Source organism: Chiloscyllium plagiosum, chromosome 40 (genome assembly GCF_004010195.1).
Source record: "Chiloscyllium plagiosum isolate BGI_BamShark_2017 chromosome 40, ASM401019v2, whole genome shotgun sequence".
Classification (NCBI taxonomy): domain Eukaryota; kingdom Metazoa; phylum Chordata; class Chondrichthyes; order Orectolobiformes; family Hemiscylliidae; genus Chiloscyllium; species Chiloscyllium plagiosum.
The window spans coordinates 23,568,324-23,586,900 of NC_057749.1; the positions used below are offsets into that span (position 1 = coordinate 23,568,324).

General features: G+C 39.1%; 1 protein-coding gene across 4 annotated transcripts in view; it reads right to left on the reverse strand.

Moving 5' to 3' along the window:
* Nucleotides 1–18,577, reverse strand: part of vps13c (vacuolar protein sorting 13 homolog C) — a 286,760-nt gene that overhangs the window by 152,125 nt on the left and 116,058 nt on the right. For all 4 annotated transcript variants that reach the window (XM_043680592.1, XM_043680591.1, XM_043680593.1 and 1 more), the window contains 6 exons: nt 16,718–16,850; nt 15,437–15,524; nt 10,375–10,544; nt 7,735–7,888; nt 4,309–4,388; nt 3,111–3,170 (listed from right to left, as the gene is read on the reverse strand). In XM_043680592.1, the coding sequence (XP_043536527.1) occupies nt 3,111–3,170; nt 4,309–4,388; nt 7,735–7,888; nt 10,375–10,544; nt 15,437–15,524; nt 16,718–16,850 (685 nt within the window). The remainder of the gene's footprint in view (nt 1–3,110; nt 3,171–4,308; nt 4,389–7,734; nt 7,889–10,374; nt 10,545–15,436; nt 15,525–16,717; nt 16,851–18,577) is intronic.

The following is an 18,577-nucleotide window of genomic DNA, read 5'->3' on the forward strand; positions in this document are numbered from 1 at the left end:
GAATGACATGGTAAGATGGGTATTTAGTTTCTTTTCTTTGTGAAGAGAAGGTATTTGATGAAGCAGCTGAAAATGTTTATGGCAAGACAGTATACTGAGGAACTCCTACAGTGATTTACAAAAAAGGAGGAGCACGACCTGCAATCATCTTTCTCTTAGTGCTTGCTACAACATAAATCAGTGGAGACTTCTCACTTTATTCCTGTTGTTTTGAATTTTACTCTATATTTGACCTCAAAGCAAAACTCAGTCGAATGGTGCTCGGACGTCAAGAGCGTTCCCTCTTAGTTCACCTCGAAAGTTCAACCATTGTATTGATGTTAACCCACATCTGGGACCAAGTAGCCTTAGTGGAACTCAAGCTGATTTTAGATGAATAACTTATTTTCCAGCACACTTCCTGCCATTACGGAATTGTTGATTAAACGGTGAATAGCGAAGTAACTTAGCCAGCTTGAATTTAGCCTATTTTTTGTCAGCAGGACACACCTGGGCAATTTTCGACAATCTAATGTGGATGCCAAGGTTGCAGCTGTGCTGAAACATCCTGGTTAGTGAGTGATCGGGAAACTACTGGACCACAGATCTTCAGAACTACAGCCAAGAACTAATTATGGTCCATCAGTTTTTTATGATTAGATTCCCTACAGTGTGGAAACAGGCCCTTCAGCCCAACAAGTCCACACCGACCCTTCGAAGACACCCAGTCCTATTTCCCTCTGACTAATACACCTAACACTACAGGCAATTTAGCATGGCCAATTCGCCTGACTTGCACATCTTTGAACTGTGGGAGGAAACTCACGCAGACATGGGGAGAATGTGCAAACTCCACGCAGACATGGGGAGAATGTGCAAACTCCACACAGACAGCCGCCCAAGGCTGGAATTGAACCTGGGACCCTGGTGCTGTGAGGCAGCAGTGCTAACCACTGAGCCGCCCCAGGTCCAATTTTTGTTATATCCATTGCACTATACTTTCTCTGGACATCATATGAAGTGATTTGATACAGCAGAAGACCAACAGGTGCGATAGTGGGAATCTCAAGAGGAAGTTGAGAAGGGTCAATCACTCACCACCTTTGATAACTACAACTGCATCAGCTTTGAGTTTTGTACTCACGAGACAAGCTTAATCAATGGGGATTTCATGAAAGCTCCTCCTCCCTTAAGTTGATTCTCCGGATTGCAGAGGAGTCATTTTGGACTCAAAACATGAAGTCTGTTTTTCGAGCCACAGATTCTACCAGACCTGCTGACTTTCACTAGCATTTTGCTTTTATCCCTGGTACTAACCCTGGCTTACTACATGCTTCATAGAACTAGCAATGGATGCCTGCCTTAAGGGTGATAGATGAGTGAGGGAACACAATTCAGCTGCTGCTGTTGACCCACAGTGCCCCAAATAGGATGCCCAATTTTGAGCTTCAAACTTGTCTGTGATACAGGGTGCGTGTGTGTCTGGTTAAAAGATATCATTCTGTGAATTACATCAGATTATTGCTCAACTAATACACAGGATAGCTCTCTCAGCTTTGGCACAAGACTCCCAGTGTTAATGAGGAAGATTCTGTACGGTCAAATGAATTTAATGAGACTCCACTATCTTGTTCGAATTTGTTCCTTATGTAAAAGGAACTTCATTTTCACAAGTACAATTTAAAATTAACAATATTGTAATGCAAGATCGCAAGCTGAAAGGCTTGTTGGAACAGTTCATTAATCAAAATATTTGCTTCAGTTCAAGTAGAATTATGTCCAATGATGTTCTTTTAATCATAAACCTCAAAGAAATTCTCCACAAACTGTATACAACAAACAAATGACAACAAAATGCGAGAGGTCGGAGGGCTTGTTTCCATACTGTAGGGAATCTAATCTAATCTAAAATCTCCAAACTGTATTAACTAAGCCTTGCAATGGTATTTCAGAGATTACTTGGGTACTGATTAATACTGAGCCATGTACTCTTTCCAATTTTTAACACATGGTTGAACAAACAACACTTTAACTTGCAGTACCTTATCATTTTCTGTGATAACATAGATACCTATGTAATTTGAATAAATGGGGTAGAGGAGATGAAGGGGAACACACCGGATAACTGTTGCTTCTCTATTGCAATTCAAGCAGCCATTCCCATCTTCATTTTAATTCAACAGCATGAAATTCTCCACCGAATCAAGTCAACATTTGGGACTTTTAAATAGAAGGAAACAAGAATCACTTGGTATAAGGTGGGATATTTCAGAATTTACATTGTGGGCCGAAGGGCTTGTTTCTGTGCTGTACTGTTCCATGTTCTTAATTGAAGTGCAAACAAACTTTGCTGGAAGGACAGTGCTGCAACTGCCAAGGGTTGAAAAATTACAAACTATTTTTCCTCTTAAGAACAGGTGTTTTTTTTTTTATGTAACTGCAGTCACAGACAGCAAACGTCATCATTCTGCAAAAAAGTAGGCCAAATTCCATTCCTTTGAGAGTTCATAGAAAAATTATCTCCGCCTGCACTGTGTTGTTCTAAGATTCTGCCTTCAGTATTATCAGATTAAATACTCTCCCCCTCTCTATGGTCTACTAATTTTCACAAAGCATACAAAAGGGACAGCATTTTATCTGGTTATTGAGCTTATGTCACAAATGTACTTTATATAAAAACGTAATATCATCCCTGCACACTAAATTAATGTAAATTATTATGTTATTGTAGTGAATTCAACCAATATTCAAACTTGACCTACAAATTAGACCAGAAATTTTTATGACCCTACTCCTTATAACATCCAATATTAAACAGATTACACTTAAATGTGGGTCAAGAAACTAGGACAAAAGCTTTTCAAAAATCCTGAAATACTGAAATCATATGCAACTGAAAAAATGAAATGTATTGACATTTACATTTTTTAAAATATTGTATGAGTCAGTTTTGACAGTTCATTGTATCCGAGCAAAATCCATTTTCTTGTGAATAAAGCTCATTAACCTAGATTTCAAAGTGTTAGTCATTTTTTTCAAATTAAGTAACAAATTTTGTGAAGATGTTTTTAATCAAACCAGTCTTCTTCAGCTGGCCATCATGCTGCTGAGGTAGAACAATAATTGCTTACCTTTAGCATTTGTTCAGTGTTGTTGTAATTACTTTTAAAATGTGGTCCATTTTTATCAGCCTGCAAAACAATATTTTTACAAGTTAATTCCACTTCAGTACTGACATAATGAACAGCAAATACTGATTATTATCCTTCCTTAAGGTAATGATAAAGACTTGCAGTAACATAGCCTTTTTCACAAACATCAGACTTCCAACAAGAGCTTCAGCCCATGAAGTAGCTATTGCCACTTTTGTAAATAATGTTGGATATAATTTACAACTCCTACAAACAGCAATGTGATAATGATCCAAACTGCTGTTGTTGGTGTTTGAGGCAGGACATTGGCCTGAACTCCCCTCTTCTTCTTCCAAATAGTGGAATGGAATTTTGCTCATTCATGGAAGTTGGCAGGTGGGACTTTGGCTTAACTTTTCAATAAGAAGTCAGCACCCCCGACAAAGTACCACTCCATCAGTAGTGCACACAAGTGTCAAGCTTTCATTAGGGGCAGCACAGTGGCTCAGTAGTTAGTACTGCTGCCTCACAGCACCAGAGACCCAGGTTCGATTCCAGTCTTAGGTGACTGTCTGTGTGAAGTTTGCACGTTCTCCCCATGTCTGTGTGGGTTTACTCCTACAATCCAAAGATGTTCAGGTTAGGTGGATTGGCCATGGTAAATTGCCCCATAGTGTTCAGGGATGTGTAGGTTAAGTGCATTAAGTCAGGGGTAATGTAAAATAATGGGTTAGGGGCATGGGTCTGGCTGGGTTACTCTTCAGAGGGTCATTGTGGACTTGATGGGCCTAACGGCCTTATTTTCACATTGTGGGGATTCGATGAGGATTTTAATTACAAAATCAGAAGTTGTTGGAAAAGCTCAGGTCTGGTAGCATCCGTGGCGAGAAACTAGAGTTAACATTTCAGGTCCAGTCACCCTCAGAACTGACTGACTTCTCTCCACAGATGCTGCCAGACCTGTTGAGACAGTCCAGCAATTTCTAATTTTGCTTCTAATTTATAGCATCTGCGGTTCTTTCAGTTTTTACTTTGTCATGCTTTGATTTTGGTTTTCAGCCTTAAACCCAGAACCTTGTCATTCAGGTTAGAATGCCACAAAATGAGCTACAACCGATAGCACGTATAAAGAAAATACTTCTAACTCATTGGAACCATTGTTATCTATGTTTTATCTTTAGGATATATTTAGAGAAACCTTAATGTATTCCACTTTCAGAAGATCGGAACCTGGCGTATCTGCACAGCTTATCAAGTCTAACTTCTGATTTTGGGCATCTGGAAAACACAAAGTCATGAAATCCAGTTTTAGCACATCTCGCTCAAAGATGTCTCAGGATTAAAGCATCAGTGATTGATGTAATAGAAAGCTGTGGGTGCTTATCCAAAACCTCCAAAACCACATGTTTTCTCACCAATTAAACCACATGTGAAATTCATCTAATATTGGTTCTTAACAGGTCCCAAATCAATCAGAGTAGTTTTTTCAACATCATGATTTCCATCTTACTTCCTCACTTTAGTTTGTTAAAAACATTACAAGTTACCAACTTGGAGAAAAAATTAAATGCTAGAACTGCCCACAAAATAATGATGGCAAAAGATAGCACTCTCTCCAACAAGTGCAGGTTAAACTCAGTTCCACAGCCGGAAACATCATTTGGGCTTTGGGAATTCCAGACCTCTTAGCACGGAATACATTGCAGAGCTTGTGATTTTGAAAGTTTTCCAACACAACTAGAGAAGCTAGAGCACACCACAATTCACATTATGGAACAGCTAAACAGAATTGCTCAGCATTATCAGGATGACAACAGGGATGAGGAACTTCGAAGCAGATACCAACAGTTTTTGAACTTTAAACAAGTCAAGATGTCTGGGGACTCTGCAGGGAAAGTGTGGTTAAAGTCAAAAGATCAGTTACGATCACATTGAATCGGGAAGTGGTTATGAAGGGCTGATTGGCCCACTCCTGCTCAGATTTCTTCCATCAATTATGTGGAAACATTTGAGATATTAAAACGGTTGCTGGAAGGCCATTATGATCCCATTCATGATCATGACTTATTATTTTGCAATATAGAAGTCAGGGTGGGAAACCACTGAACATATTCATACAATGTACTTTGAACAAAAGAAGACAAGTTTATTGCAAAAAGAAGAAAGAAAGAGCTTGACAAGTTGGGAAGATCAAATCATAAACAAGGAAAAAATAGATTAAGACTTCTTTCCCAGCAATATCCTTGACAGATACTCCACCTCAGTGAAGTAATACTCCTGTATTCATTCTCTAAATTCTTAGACAACTGATGAGGTTGCAAGCATTTCCTTTCAGCAAATTTCTGCCATTTCCTGAATGCGATTCTCCCTATTACTCTCAGAGACACATTGAGAAAAATCAATGAGTTAGCCTACATCAATGAGTTCTGAGAAAAACATTAGAGCTTTTTCCAGTTACTTATAAGCAGTTAAAACAGCGAAGCAGCACAACTGCTGGTGTGAATCTTTTCTTTTGAACTAAACCTGATCCTGTCCTTTTTCTTTCTATGGGTCATAAAATCTCAACTGAGTAAACATGACTTGGAGATGCCGGAGTTGGACTGGGGTGTACAAAGTTAAAAATCACACACCACCAGGTTATAGTCCAACAGGTTTAATTAGAAGCACTAGCTTTCGGACCACCACTTACTCATCAGGTGGTTGTCCACAACCACCTGATGAAGGAGTTGCGCTCCAAAAGCTAGTGTACTTCCAATTAAACCTGTTGAACTACAACCTGGTGCTGAGTGATTTTCAACTGAGGAAACATTTCAACAACTCCTTCACCAGACATTTACCCAAGTGCTTTGTTGAAAAGCTGCTTTGACCCAATGCTTACAAAAGTTTCTGGTCTTGAAATAAAGACACTTCCACAAAATTAAAAACCAAGCACCCATTTATCTCTACTTTAGAACTGAAGTTTGCAAATAAAAATAATAAGTTAGTGACTTACAGCACACCTTGTTGGGGTAGTCAATTGTGTGCTTCCTCTGGCAAGAAAATCAGTAACCAGAGGTAACAAATTTAAAGTACCTTGCAATACCTGGGGAGACTAGCACTATTTCGTTCATGTAGAGGGATTTGATGAGGAACATGCTACTTGAAATGGAGGTGGAATCAACTTTAAGACCTGAAGAATACTAACTTGCAAAGTTATGGAGAAAAGTTGGAGTGGGAATCTAAATTAGGCAACTCCTTTAAACAGTCAGCAAGGACACAATGGTTTGAATGGTTTCCATTCATGCTGTAAGATTCTGTAATTGTTTAAATGGAAGGAGTTAGAGCATGTCACAAGTATACATAATACACTTGACAACTGTACCAACTCGTTTTCTCTCTCAACATTTTCAACCTACATTATATGCCCCCATAATCACCAAGCAAAATAGCAGTGATTGGAACCAGGTGGATCTTATTGACTGTGAGTTCCCTGATTGGGGTTAATGTGGGCCATTCATGGAGCCCCAGATGACAGATATAAATTGGGGACTCAGAGTGTCTCCTCATTTCAGGAATGACTCCGAGGTGGCTAGTCACAGCCAGAGTACATTGCATGTGTAAATAAAGTCAGAAGTCACATGACACCAGGTTATAGATCAACAGGTTTATTTGAAATCATAAGTTTTTTAAGCCCTGCCCCTTTGTCAGGTGGCTATAACCTGGTGCCATGTAACTTCTGACCTTGCCCACTCCAGTCCAACACTAGCACCACCACACCACAAATAAAGTATGACTTGGTGGTGGGATACTGGCCTCTCTGTAGTTATTTCAATAAATGTTAAGCGAACTACATACATTACACAATATTTAGAGAGACCTGGCTGTATCAGTCAAGAGGGCGAAAGTGAGGACTGCAGATGCTGGAGATTAGAGTGGAGAGTGTGGTGCTGGAAAAGCGCAGGTCAGGCAGCATTCGAGGAGCAGGAAAATTGATGCTGTTTCGGGCAAAAGCCCAAGACATTTTACCCGAAAAGTCGATTTTCCTGCTCCTCGGATGCTGCCTGACTTGCTGCGCTTTTCCAGTGCCACACTCTCAGCCCTGCATTACTCAAGAACCTCACAAAAGAGCCATAAAAGGATCTTCGGGTTTTCCTTCCTCTTACTATACACACCTCAAGGCTAATTAACAATCCCACACCAATTCAGCCTCGGCAAGGCAAAAACTAAACAAAACCATTGCTGTCACTTGGCACTATAAATTACCAATTTCAACAACAGTATGCTATCCTGTGTTATAATAAAACACACACTAAACTATGAACTATTTGATGCTTACGTATTTGAATTCCAACAACTTAGGAACATACAGATGTTCAGAAAAGGTTTTCAAATCTAAGATTAAAGTTGAATTAATTTTGACATTACTACGAAGGTATAAAAAGCTTGTTCAAAGTGGCTATAGTTATTAGGTTCTCCAAAGAAAAGGAATTTTTCCAAAAATCAGAATTGTGTAGTTCATTGATTTTTTTTTTTAGTAACATTGCTGATACGAAGGTTGAGATTCTGTTTGTGAAATATATTTATTGCCTTTTTTAAAACGATCTCAATTTATCATTTGGGGGAGTTTTAAGAGGTAAATACTCACCAGAAAATTCACAATAATTTAAGGTGATTTTCTTCAAATATGATGTAGATGTCAAATCAAATGTTCTGATGTTCACTTCAGTCCCCAACTGTGACACACTAAAAACAAGCAATGGCTTCTCCTGGTCTTCTTGCCTTGTCAGTTCAACGACTACCTACAAGATACCAAAACGTAACTCAACGTAACTCAACATAACAATGCAACAAAATGTGCTCGCTTGCTCGAAGTACATATTCCAATCTACATGCAGTTTTGACCACCTTGCTAGCAACATATAGGTCAAAGAGCCATAAATCTTTCACATTCAAGATGCAAGTTTGACTTTTAATGCAAATTTCAAGTCACTTACCATTTCACGATGTCCCTGTGATTGATGGGGAGCTGCTGAAAAGAGGCAAAAGTGCCTTTTTCTTGATTACAATCTACAATAATTAAAACTGGCTGAAAGGGTATTAGAGGTGAGATGTAAGTAATGCGTCTTTCGCTGAAGTCTGTGACAATTCTTTTCATAAATACTTTTATTATGATTGAATTTTTTTATCAAAAATAAAATTACTTTAAAATAGAAGAACAATCTTGCAATATAACAACAATAAAATGTAAACAAACTACTACTCTACTCCACAAACAATTTAGGAACAAAAGAAATGAAAACTCCACACAAACTACAATTCAATAAATAACTAAATCAAAACATAAAGCAACTAAATTAAACGGAGTTGAAATAAGGCAAATTACATTAAACTATGTTAAGTTGCAACACTCAGCACAATCCCAAAACTCCCCATCAGCAGGAGCATCAGTTGGCATACCCATATTTGTTCAGAATTCTTCCTCCCAGGGGCCCCTGCCAGACACAGCCTTCATGGCCACACAAAAGCCCTGACCAATAAGTCTGCATTTTATGGTTCAAAAAGGGCTGCCACGTCCTATTAAAAAAGTTCTGTTTTCTGGTGCACCATACTTGTAAGGAAGTCCAGGAGGACATGCTCCATAACTAACCTGCGCCATCCCGAGTCCTGGGGGATTTTTCCACACCCAGCCCATCCGAATGTTCTTCCTCGCCAAAATGAAAGAATATTAAACAATGTCTTCCCATGCGCGCCCCAAGAGGGGAGATTCGGCAAACCCAAGAGGAAGGACACCAGATCTATCTTGACCTCCGTTCCCATGACCCCTTCCAAAACACTCGTTATAGTGCCCCAATATCTACGAAGCTTGTGGCATGATCACAAGCAATGAATAAGAGTACCAACATCTACTTTACATTTGAGGGTGACATAATTCTTAATCACACCAAAAATAAAGGTGACCCAGAGTGTGGGATCACTGTATTCTTGGTCTTGATCATACATCCTGGAAGATTTTGAGAACTACAAACCTTCTTTCAATACTGACTACGATTATTTTCAAAACAATACCTATAAGCTTTATCTGAGCATACAAACATGGAATGGTGCATGGAACAAGAGAAACCAGAATTATTCTGTAGAAATGCTTTAAAACAAAGAGCCACATACCAAGAACAGCGTCCACTACTTGAACCACAATTAGAAGCATGACCAGTAATAGTCAAGCCATCTGATCCAGATCAGCCATAATTTAATTGACAAAGATGCAATACTGATACAAAAACAAATTCAAATGAGCTCAATGCTAACATACAAAAAATGTTTTATAAACAAAATCACAAGTTGCCGGAAAAGCTCAGCAGGTCTGGAAGCATCTGCAAAGAGAAATCAGAGTTAACTGATTCCTCAGAACTGATGGTAGCTATGAAAATATCGAGTCATATGCATAAGATGGGGTGGGGGCATGGGATAAGGAGTAAATGATAGGTGAGGAAAGAGCCCAAAGACAGGGAAGAATAATTGGACAGACAAAGGAGCGAATAGTGATCTGGCTAGAAAGATGAATAGTTGTTAATAGATACTATTAGCAGCTAACAATAGGTAGTGCATAATGGCAGACGATGTGATAACCTGGAGTGTGGAGTTGGGGGGCCCCCCCAAGTTGAAAGTGAGACGCTGTTGTTCTTTCCGGCTGCACTGAGCTTCGCTGGAGCACTGCAGCAAGCCTGAGACACAGATATCAGCCAGGGTACAGGGTGGGGTGTAAAAGTGGCAGGCAACTGGAAGCTCAGGGTCTTTTCTGCAGACAGAACGTAGATATCCTCGGTCCCCACTTGGGACCTGCAGCCCTCTAGACTCCCTATCGAGTTCAATAATTTTAGGGCCTGAACTCTTCCATGTTCATGCCCCCAACCCCACACACCAGACGTTATCATCATATAGTCGGTTATTACACACAACCCATTGTTAGCCACTAACAGTCCCCCTTTAGAGCTATTTCACCCTTCTAACCAGTTCGTTATCCACTCCTTTGTCTGTCAAACCGCTCTTCTCTCTCTTTGGGCTTTATAATCACTTTTCATTTACTCTTGAACCATATCTTCTGCATTTAAACTGATATGTTCTTAGCCAACATCAGTTCTGAGGAAGAGTCACTTGATCCAAAATGTTAACTCAGGTTTCTCTTCATAGATGCTGTCAGACCCACTCAGCTTTTCCAGCAACTTAGGTTTTCGTTTCTGTTTTACACCATCTGCAGTTCTTTGAATTCTTAGAAAATGTTTGATACCTCTTTCACTTCGAACTTCAGCTGGAGATCTGTCAGTTCCTCACAGACACTCTCAAGGTCCTCTTGCTGAACATGATAGGGCTGTGCATCGCCAGCTGCCATTACAAGTTCACTTGGCAAGTCAGCTTCTTCCTTTGCATCACAGAACTCTGCTTCAGATTCCAGTGAACCTAAGAAACAAGATTGCATATTAGTTGAAAGGAAACAAGAAACCATGACCATTTCGAAGCAGTAGTACTCAAATTATTCCAGACATAAAACATTTGCAGGCAATAAGCAAAACAAAACAACCCACCTCCAAGACCAAGCAGAATCTTGATGAAATCAGACAGCCGTACAGCTGCAAGTTCAGAATCCGCAAATCCATCGCTGGTCTTGTAATAGTTTCTTAACCAAAAGTAACAAACTGATGTGGACATCAGGTAGAAATTAATTAAAATTAAATATTAAATTGATAGTTAGAAGTCTAATATAACTGGTAAATCGCAAAAGCAATTGTGCACAAATGCACAAAGCCCTTCTTGTCAGTCTGAGATTTGAGCCAAACGGAAAAGTATGGCTAATACTAACTCTGGCAAAAGTTCCTTCCACCTGAAGTAAATTGTTGCACCATCTCACAAGCTGCATCAACCAAAACAGCAAGGGAAATGGGTGCATGAGGGCACATGTTCCAAGTTCACCTCCATGCCCCGACTCCAAAATAAATCCATGTTCCTTCATAATCTCAGTCAAAATCCTGAAATTTCCTACCCAACAGCACTGTAGTAACACCTTCACCACTCAAGACTGCAGTATTTCGAAAGGTCTACCACCACCTCAAAAGACAGTAGGCATGGTCAATAAAAGACAGCACAGGGAGCAATATTCACATTCCAACAACAAATTCAAAAATCAAGTCATTTCGTTTCAGCTGTGCGCTTTCCATGACCGACAACAACAACACTGGCCAGTGATACACAAGTCTGACATTTCCATGTACTATATCCAATGAAAAGGACACAAACTTCTGACCAAAGTTTATCATACTGCAAAAGACTCATCTCCAACATTAGCTGTGCTGAAGCACAAATCACATGACACTTCCCTACAGGTTAGTGAAGAATAACGAAAGTGCAGAACCCCAGTATCTTTTCCCAAGCGCAAGTAGGTGAAAGCGCAAAAGGTTGTCTGCTCATTGCCTTGGCCAAACATGGAGGTGATGAATGGAAGTTAAACCTAGTTCGACAAATATAAAATAGCTGTTCCAACTTATTAAAAGGAAGGCAGCAAGATGGAGCACAGTTATTCAAATCGCACTGGGAAGAAAAATCATGATTTTAGAAATGTTTCACAAGGTAATGCGAAAAACACTCAAAATTCAACAGGACAAGATTCACTGACACTGAAGATCTAGGAGAATTTAGAACAGAAATGCAAGAATTTTGAGAAGATTTGTAGCTCAGGTTGAAGTTCTGGATGGAAATTTGCTCACTGAGCTGAAAGGTTCGTTTTCAGACATTTCGGCACCATGCTAGGTAACATCTTCAGTGAGCCTCCGGTGAAACACTGGTGTTAGTGACTTGCCTTCTATTTATGTGTTTAGGTTTCCTTGGGTTCACCCCAGGAAATGGCATTATCCACCCAAGGAAACCTAAATACAAACTGAAAGCGGATTACGAACACAAGTGCTTCACCGGAGGCTCACTGATGATTTTGCAGAGTATGGTAATGAAACGTCTCAAAACAAACCTTCCAGCTCAGCAAGCAAACCTACATCCAGAATGCAAGAAATATAAGTGGACAACAGGGCCATTCCAGCACACAATCATTAGATTAGATTAGATTAGATTAGATTAGATTGCACCCGGAGGAAACCCACGCAGACACGGGGAGAACGTGCAAACTCCACACAGTCAGTCGCCTGAGTCGGGAATTGAACCCGGGTCTCTGGCGCTGTGAGGCAGCAGTGCTAACCACTGTGCCACCGTGCCGCCCACTGCCATCGTGCCGCCCACTGATCATTAGTTGATCAGTGACCCAAATTTTACTTCCTGAATTATCCACATAGTCCAAACATGCTTGACAACTGAGTATTCACAGTTCTTTGAAATACTCAGATCCTCAGAAAATCTTAGGTGACTTGACATACAAGAGGCTGAAAGTGCTAACCACTGTGCCACCGTGCCGCCCACTAGTTGATTAGTTGATCAGTGACCCAAATTTTACTTCCTGAATTATCCACATAGTTCAAACATGCTTGACAACTGAGTATTCACAGTTCTTTGAAATACTCAGATCCTCAGAAAATCTTAGGTGACTTGACATACAAGAGGCTGAAAACATGTTTCGCCATGTTGGACAGTCTAGAACTAGGGGACTCAATTTGACAGTAAGATGGAGATGAGGAAATTTCTGAGGGCCATGAGTCTATGGAATTCTCTTCCCTGAAGGCTGGGTCACTGACTATTAAGGCAGGAAAGCAGCATCGGGCGGCAGAGTGGCCTTCTCCTGCTCCTAACTCGTTAGCTCAATTTCAGAATTCAAAAATTCTCAACCTCTAACTGAAGAAATTTCCCATTTTCATCCAAAATAGCTGGCCCTTTATCTTGAGCCTTTTTTCCCCGTAGTTTTAGACACTCCTGTCAGGGGAACTAGCCTTAGTAGTGAACCCTTCTCAGAATTTTATACATTTCGATGTGATTACCTCTCATTTTTCTAAACCTCAGGGAACAAAGGACCATTCTACTCATTTAATCTCTTCTCATAGCTCAACTATTACATTCCAGGAATCAATCAAATGAACCATTTTTCTTTCTACCTGCTTTACGGCAAATACTCACTTCCTGAAATAGAGACTAAAACAGTATAAAATGTCTTGGGTGCATTTGCATGAAAGCTCTACATAATTACAGCAAGATTTCATTACTCTTGTACTCCAATCCCACTTCAATCAAATCTTTCCTAACTGCAGGTTGTACCATAAGGTTAACTTTGTTTCAAGTGCCAGAACACCCACTGCTCTCATTACCAAAATATAATAGCTTCTTGCCATTTAAAAAATACTCAATTCTCACATTATACCTACCAAGATGAATAAATATCTTCACATGTCCCCACATTATTCCCTTTTCTTTTGCAGATTCTACACTTCTCCTCACAGTTTACTTTCTCACCTAACTTTGTATCATCAGAAAGTTGGGACACATTACATTTGGCCCCTTGATCAGTTATTGATAAAGATTGTACATAATTTCACTGCTCACAGTCTGCTGATGTCAAAGTGACCCATTTGATTGTACATTGTCCATTAGCCAACTCTCAATGACACTAACACATTACACCTCACCCGACGAATCATCAGCTTGCACGTTTCGCTTTTGTCCACACAGCTTCAACGAACTTTTATAGATTTGTCAAACATGACTTTCCCCTCCTAAAAGGATGCTGATTCTGGGCAATCATAAGTGATCTGATCCATTCTTATGGATTCCATCAATTTCAAGAGGACTAATGCCAGGCTAAATTGTCTCTCTCTCCCTTCTTTTCCTGAATAACATTATCGCATTAGGAAGGGAGATTCGGGTGAAAAGACATGTAGGGGTGATGTCGAGAAGCATTTCTTCGTACAGAGAACATCAGAAATGTAGAACTCTTTCTCTCTCTCACCCTGCCCTCATAAAACCCTGAAGCTAGGTCAATTGAAAAATTCAAAACCAATACTGCCATTACATTAGTCATAGAGATATACAGCATGGAAATAGACCCTTCGATCCAACTCATCCATGCCGACCAGACATCCTCAATAAATCTAGTCCCATTTGTCAGCACTTCACTCATATCCCTCGAAACCTTTCCTATTCATACACCCATCCTGATGCTTTTTAAATATCAACAGCTTATAAAACAGTAACTACTGCTCCTAGAATGAGGAAATCAGCTCCAACACTGAAAATATCTCAAAAAAAGGAGCAGCTCTTACAGCCACAATTTTTTCCCATCCTCCATTTTAGATTACAAATTTAGTGAAGATATTAAACAGTGAAGATGACAGAAACAATATGGTAAAAAGGAATTAAATTGCAAATCAACTATTACTCCAATTAAAGATCAAAGACTCCAGATGTTCAATCACTTCTTCCTATTCTTATATTGCCATCATCAATCCATGACATTAGTGCAAGTGAAGCTGTAAAATGACAGTGTAATATTACTTCAGGAAAAAGGTTTATAATGTTACACAAATAAGTCTGAAGAGAGGGAGGAATTCAGATAAAAATAGCCACAAAACTGACAGAGAGTGGGGAAAGAAAACATGTAAATAAGCTAGGACGTGTCAAATACAGATTTTAATCAGAATGTAAAATGGGACTACAGCATTGAAGGCAAAAGTGGATCATATAAAGTAAGGGACAGGAGGAAATTATAATGAAGAATAAGGACATGGCAGAGTTATTAAACAAATACTTTGCATCTTTCTTCAAGGTTGAAGACAAAGAGCATTCTGGAAATAGTAGGGAACAAAGGAAAAACATGGACAAAATAAATTCATCTTGCATTGGACACTGCAGTGCAGCGCACTCAAAACAATTAGTAATAGCTTGATAGGCTGAAAAGTTTTTATTCTCGCTCATGTTTAAACATTCTTAAGCTTCTGAACTAGGCTGACATTTTCCAGCCCAAAAGATGCAATAAACTATTATAAAGAGGTCTCTTTGAAATTTGGTACCTGAGAGATACTGGAAAGAATGTCATGAATTGAAAAAAAATGCAAAACTGCATATCAATTCATATATTTTCACAGGTATAACTGGAAGAAGCACAGAATCAAATTATGCTGTTACTCATTAATACCTTGGCAAGCATCTTCTATTTAGATATTAGATTCCCTACAGAGCGGAAACAGGCCCTTCAGCCCAACAAGTCCATACCGACCCTCTGATGTTTTATAGAGGAGTTTTAAAAATAGAATTTACATTTCTGATAAATATTGAATGTAGGCAAACAAAAGAACACAATTTGAAAATACAGGAACATGCAGCAATAAAGTCATCAGGCCTAAGAAGTTAAGATTCTCAAGGCTTACTTGAATCATCTCCTTCCAGTGATGCTGCAGAACCAACAGCTACCAGATGAGGGTCAAACAACTTCCTTGGTTTTGCAGCCAATGATATCTATCACAAAAATATACAATGTATTATGCTCATATCATTTGATCAAGGAACATTGAGTATACAAGTCTAAAATTAAGGCTGAATACAAAAACATTTCAATATCAATCTTTTTAAGGTCTATTTAGATCATGAACATTGAGCTCTTCTTGAATATCACTCAAAAATCATGGGCCAGAAAGAGTCTGAATATATATTCAAAGTAAAATAGATGATGATGATGATTAAAAACTCATGTCCAACAAGATGATTTTATTTTAAACACATGCTTAAAATCAAACTGACTGAAGAATTTCTACACTAGGAATTATTTGGCGAGAATTCAAATCAATACAAGAAATATAAAGATTGCTTCGGAAAGGGACAGCAATAAAGTTTAGAGACATTAAAATGTTCAAAACACAAAACTATTAAGTTTCTAGGATGAATTCAGTGTGAAGAAAATAATGACCAAATTTCTTAATATATTTCAAGAGTAACATGCTGCTACAAATATAGAGGACAATTAAAAAACAATAAGTTCATTGCACAGGTTAAGGTAAAGTATATCTTTGGCGGGAAAGCAGGGGTGAGGACCACTTACTGGACATTGACTTCAGCACATATTAAGAGACACATATGTTGGTTGTACTTTGCAGATATACCTTTGTATATTTGTCTTCCTTTGAGAGTAAACCTAATTGAGTAGATTGACATCTGGTTCCTTCCTTCAACTGCGATAAGAGATTTAACAACAGCTAAGCTCATATGTAGTGCGTTGACTTAAATATTGCAGATTTAATGGGTCTGATTTTGCTGCAGCTGTTTGATATGCAGAACACATGATAACATGTGGGAGCTTTGTAATTTTACTGTTTCTTGACCTTAACGTTACAGAAATATTCGTAGGACCTCAACAGCAATGTCAAAAATTTAGAACACACTGTATACAGATTACAGGGGAACAGATTATGACAACATGAAAATAGCAAAACAGGAGAAAAAAATGTGATTGTCAAGATTGCATAATGCAGGAAACAGTAGCCAAGTACCAATGGACAAGTAACATTTGTACAGGGAAAAATGATTTAAAAAGATATACTGTATACTTCTTGCAATATAGATTTCAGAGAGTACACAAACTGCTTAGAATCAGAGACAAACATTCTCCATTCAAATCATTAGTGCAGTGCAAAAGTATAAGTCATCACACCAACCTTGGCTTTGATGGGAAATCTGGAGGATGACCTCAGAGGTAAGGGAATGCTATCAGTGAGCTCGAAAACGCTTCTGATTTTTTGATCTGACATTCTGACATGGAGTAAAGGGAGTTCACCAGAGACTTTAAACCTAAAAAAAAAATGTTACAATTTGTCTGTATGGAATCCAACACATGAGGAGACAGGAATTCTCAAATCAAACCTAACCTATAACTGCATCAAATAGTTAAACACAGATCACAGCAAAACAGATACTGAGGAACCTTGATTATCCTAAGGACACATATGGGGAGTCTTTTGTTCAATTAATCGAATTCCCGATAATCAAATGCCGGATAACAGTTTAGCCAAGCATCGGGACCTTGCGATCTTGCCAGATAATCTATTCGGATAATCGAATGCTGGATAATCGAGGTTCCTCTGCACTACACTGGAGTAGGCAAAAGGAGGTTGCATCCCAATAATGGCAGTGAATCATTAAAGGTGGGAAGTCCACCATCACTGTCAGTGGCCAGGGTGACCTCACATCAGATGGGAAACATGTTTAAAATGCAAAGGCAAGCTCTTATGCCATGCAAAGGATGACAATGGTCATTATGAAAGCGCACCACATGGAGAGTCTGCAACACACAATCCATCCAGTATGAGTGGCCTACCGGTGAGATAACAGGACAAATTTGTGGTTCTTACTGTTGGGCTCGGAGAAGTGGAATGGACTGCAGGTGAATCAGTGCACTGAATGTACCACCCACAGAGAGTTAGCTGGCATAATTCAGGCAGTCAGGAATTAAAATCTAGTCCACTATTTTGAATAACAAAGGCATCATGTCATGTTATCAATTTGTCATGAAATAAAATACATTTTATTGCAATTATGTAATGTTTCGATTTTTCAAAACCAATGCTTTCAAATAATAAAAAATAGAGATTACACATCTTTACTAAAAAATGCAAATCCATGGCCAAGATAATTATTGCAGTGTTATTTCCATACATTACTCGATCTGTAGCCTTTTTTTTAAAAAAAGATAAAGCAGCACACAAACAAAACAGGAACTAGGTGGGAAGTATAAGAGCAATACAACATTGCATAAGTGTAGAGGAAGAAGCTCATTGGCTAAAGAAGAGCAATGGGTTTTAATACAGACACAAGTGAACATATATTAGAATGGCCAATCTGTACTTAGATGGAGTCGAAAAGGGGGTGATAGGGGAGATAGACTATTAGTTAGATGGGCTTTCTGAGATTGGTAATGATGTTACTGGGAAAGCTTGCAAAAGCTACACAAGCATTGTTTTAAATGACACAGATGTGGCACCAAGGTAAAACAAGACCAATTTGAACTGTGCACAACGACAAAGCAGTCTGCTACAAGCAAAATCTTCAATTTACCCATTCGCATCAGTGAATACTTACCTTTGGAACTAGGTGGGAAGTATAAGAGCAATACAACATTGCATAAGTGTAGAGGAAGAAGCTCATTGGCTAAAGAAGAGCAATGGGTTTTAATACAGACACAAGTGAACATATATTAGAATGGCCAATCTGTACTTAGATGGAGTCGAAAATAGGAGAAAGTGAAGACTGCAGATTCTGGAGATCAGACTCTGTGGCACTGGAAAAGCACAGCCAATTGGGTCAGGCAACATCCGAGAAACAGGAGAGTCGACGTCTCAAGCATTAGGTCTTCATCAGGAATGTTGAGGGGGTAGGGGCGCCAAGGCGACTCGGAGATAAATGGGGAGGGGGAGAAAGAGGTAGCTAGGAACGCGATAGGTCAATGAAGGTGGGGTGTGATGATGATAGATCAGAGTGGATGGATGGACTGGTTAGGTGGGAAAGTTCAAAAGGTTGGA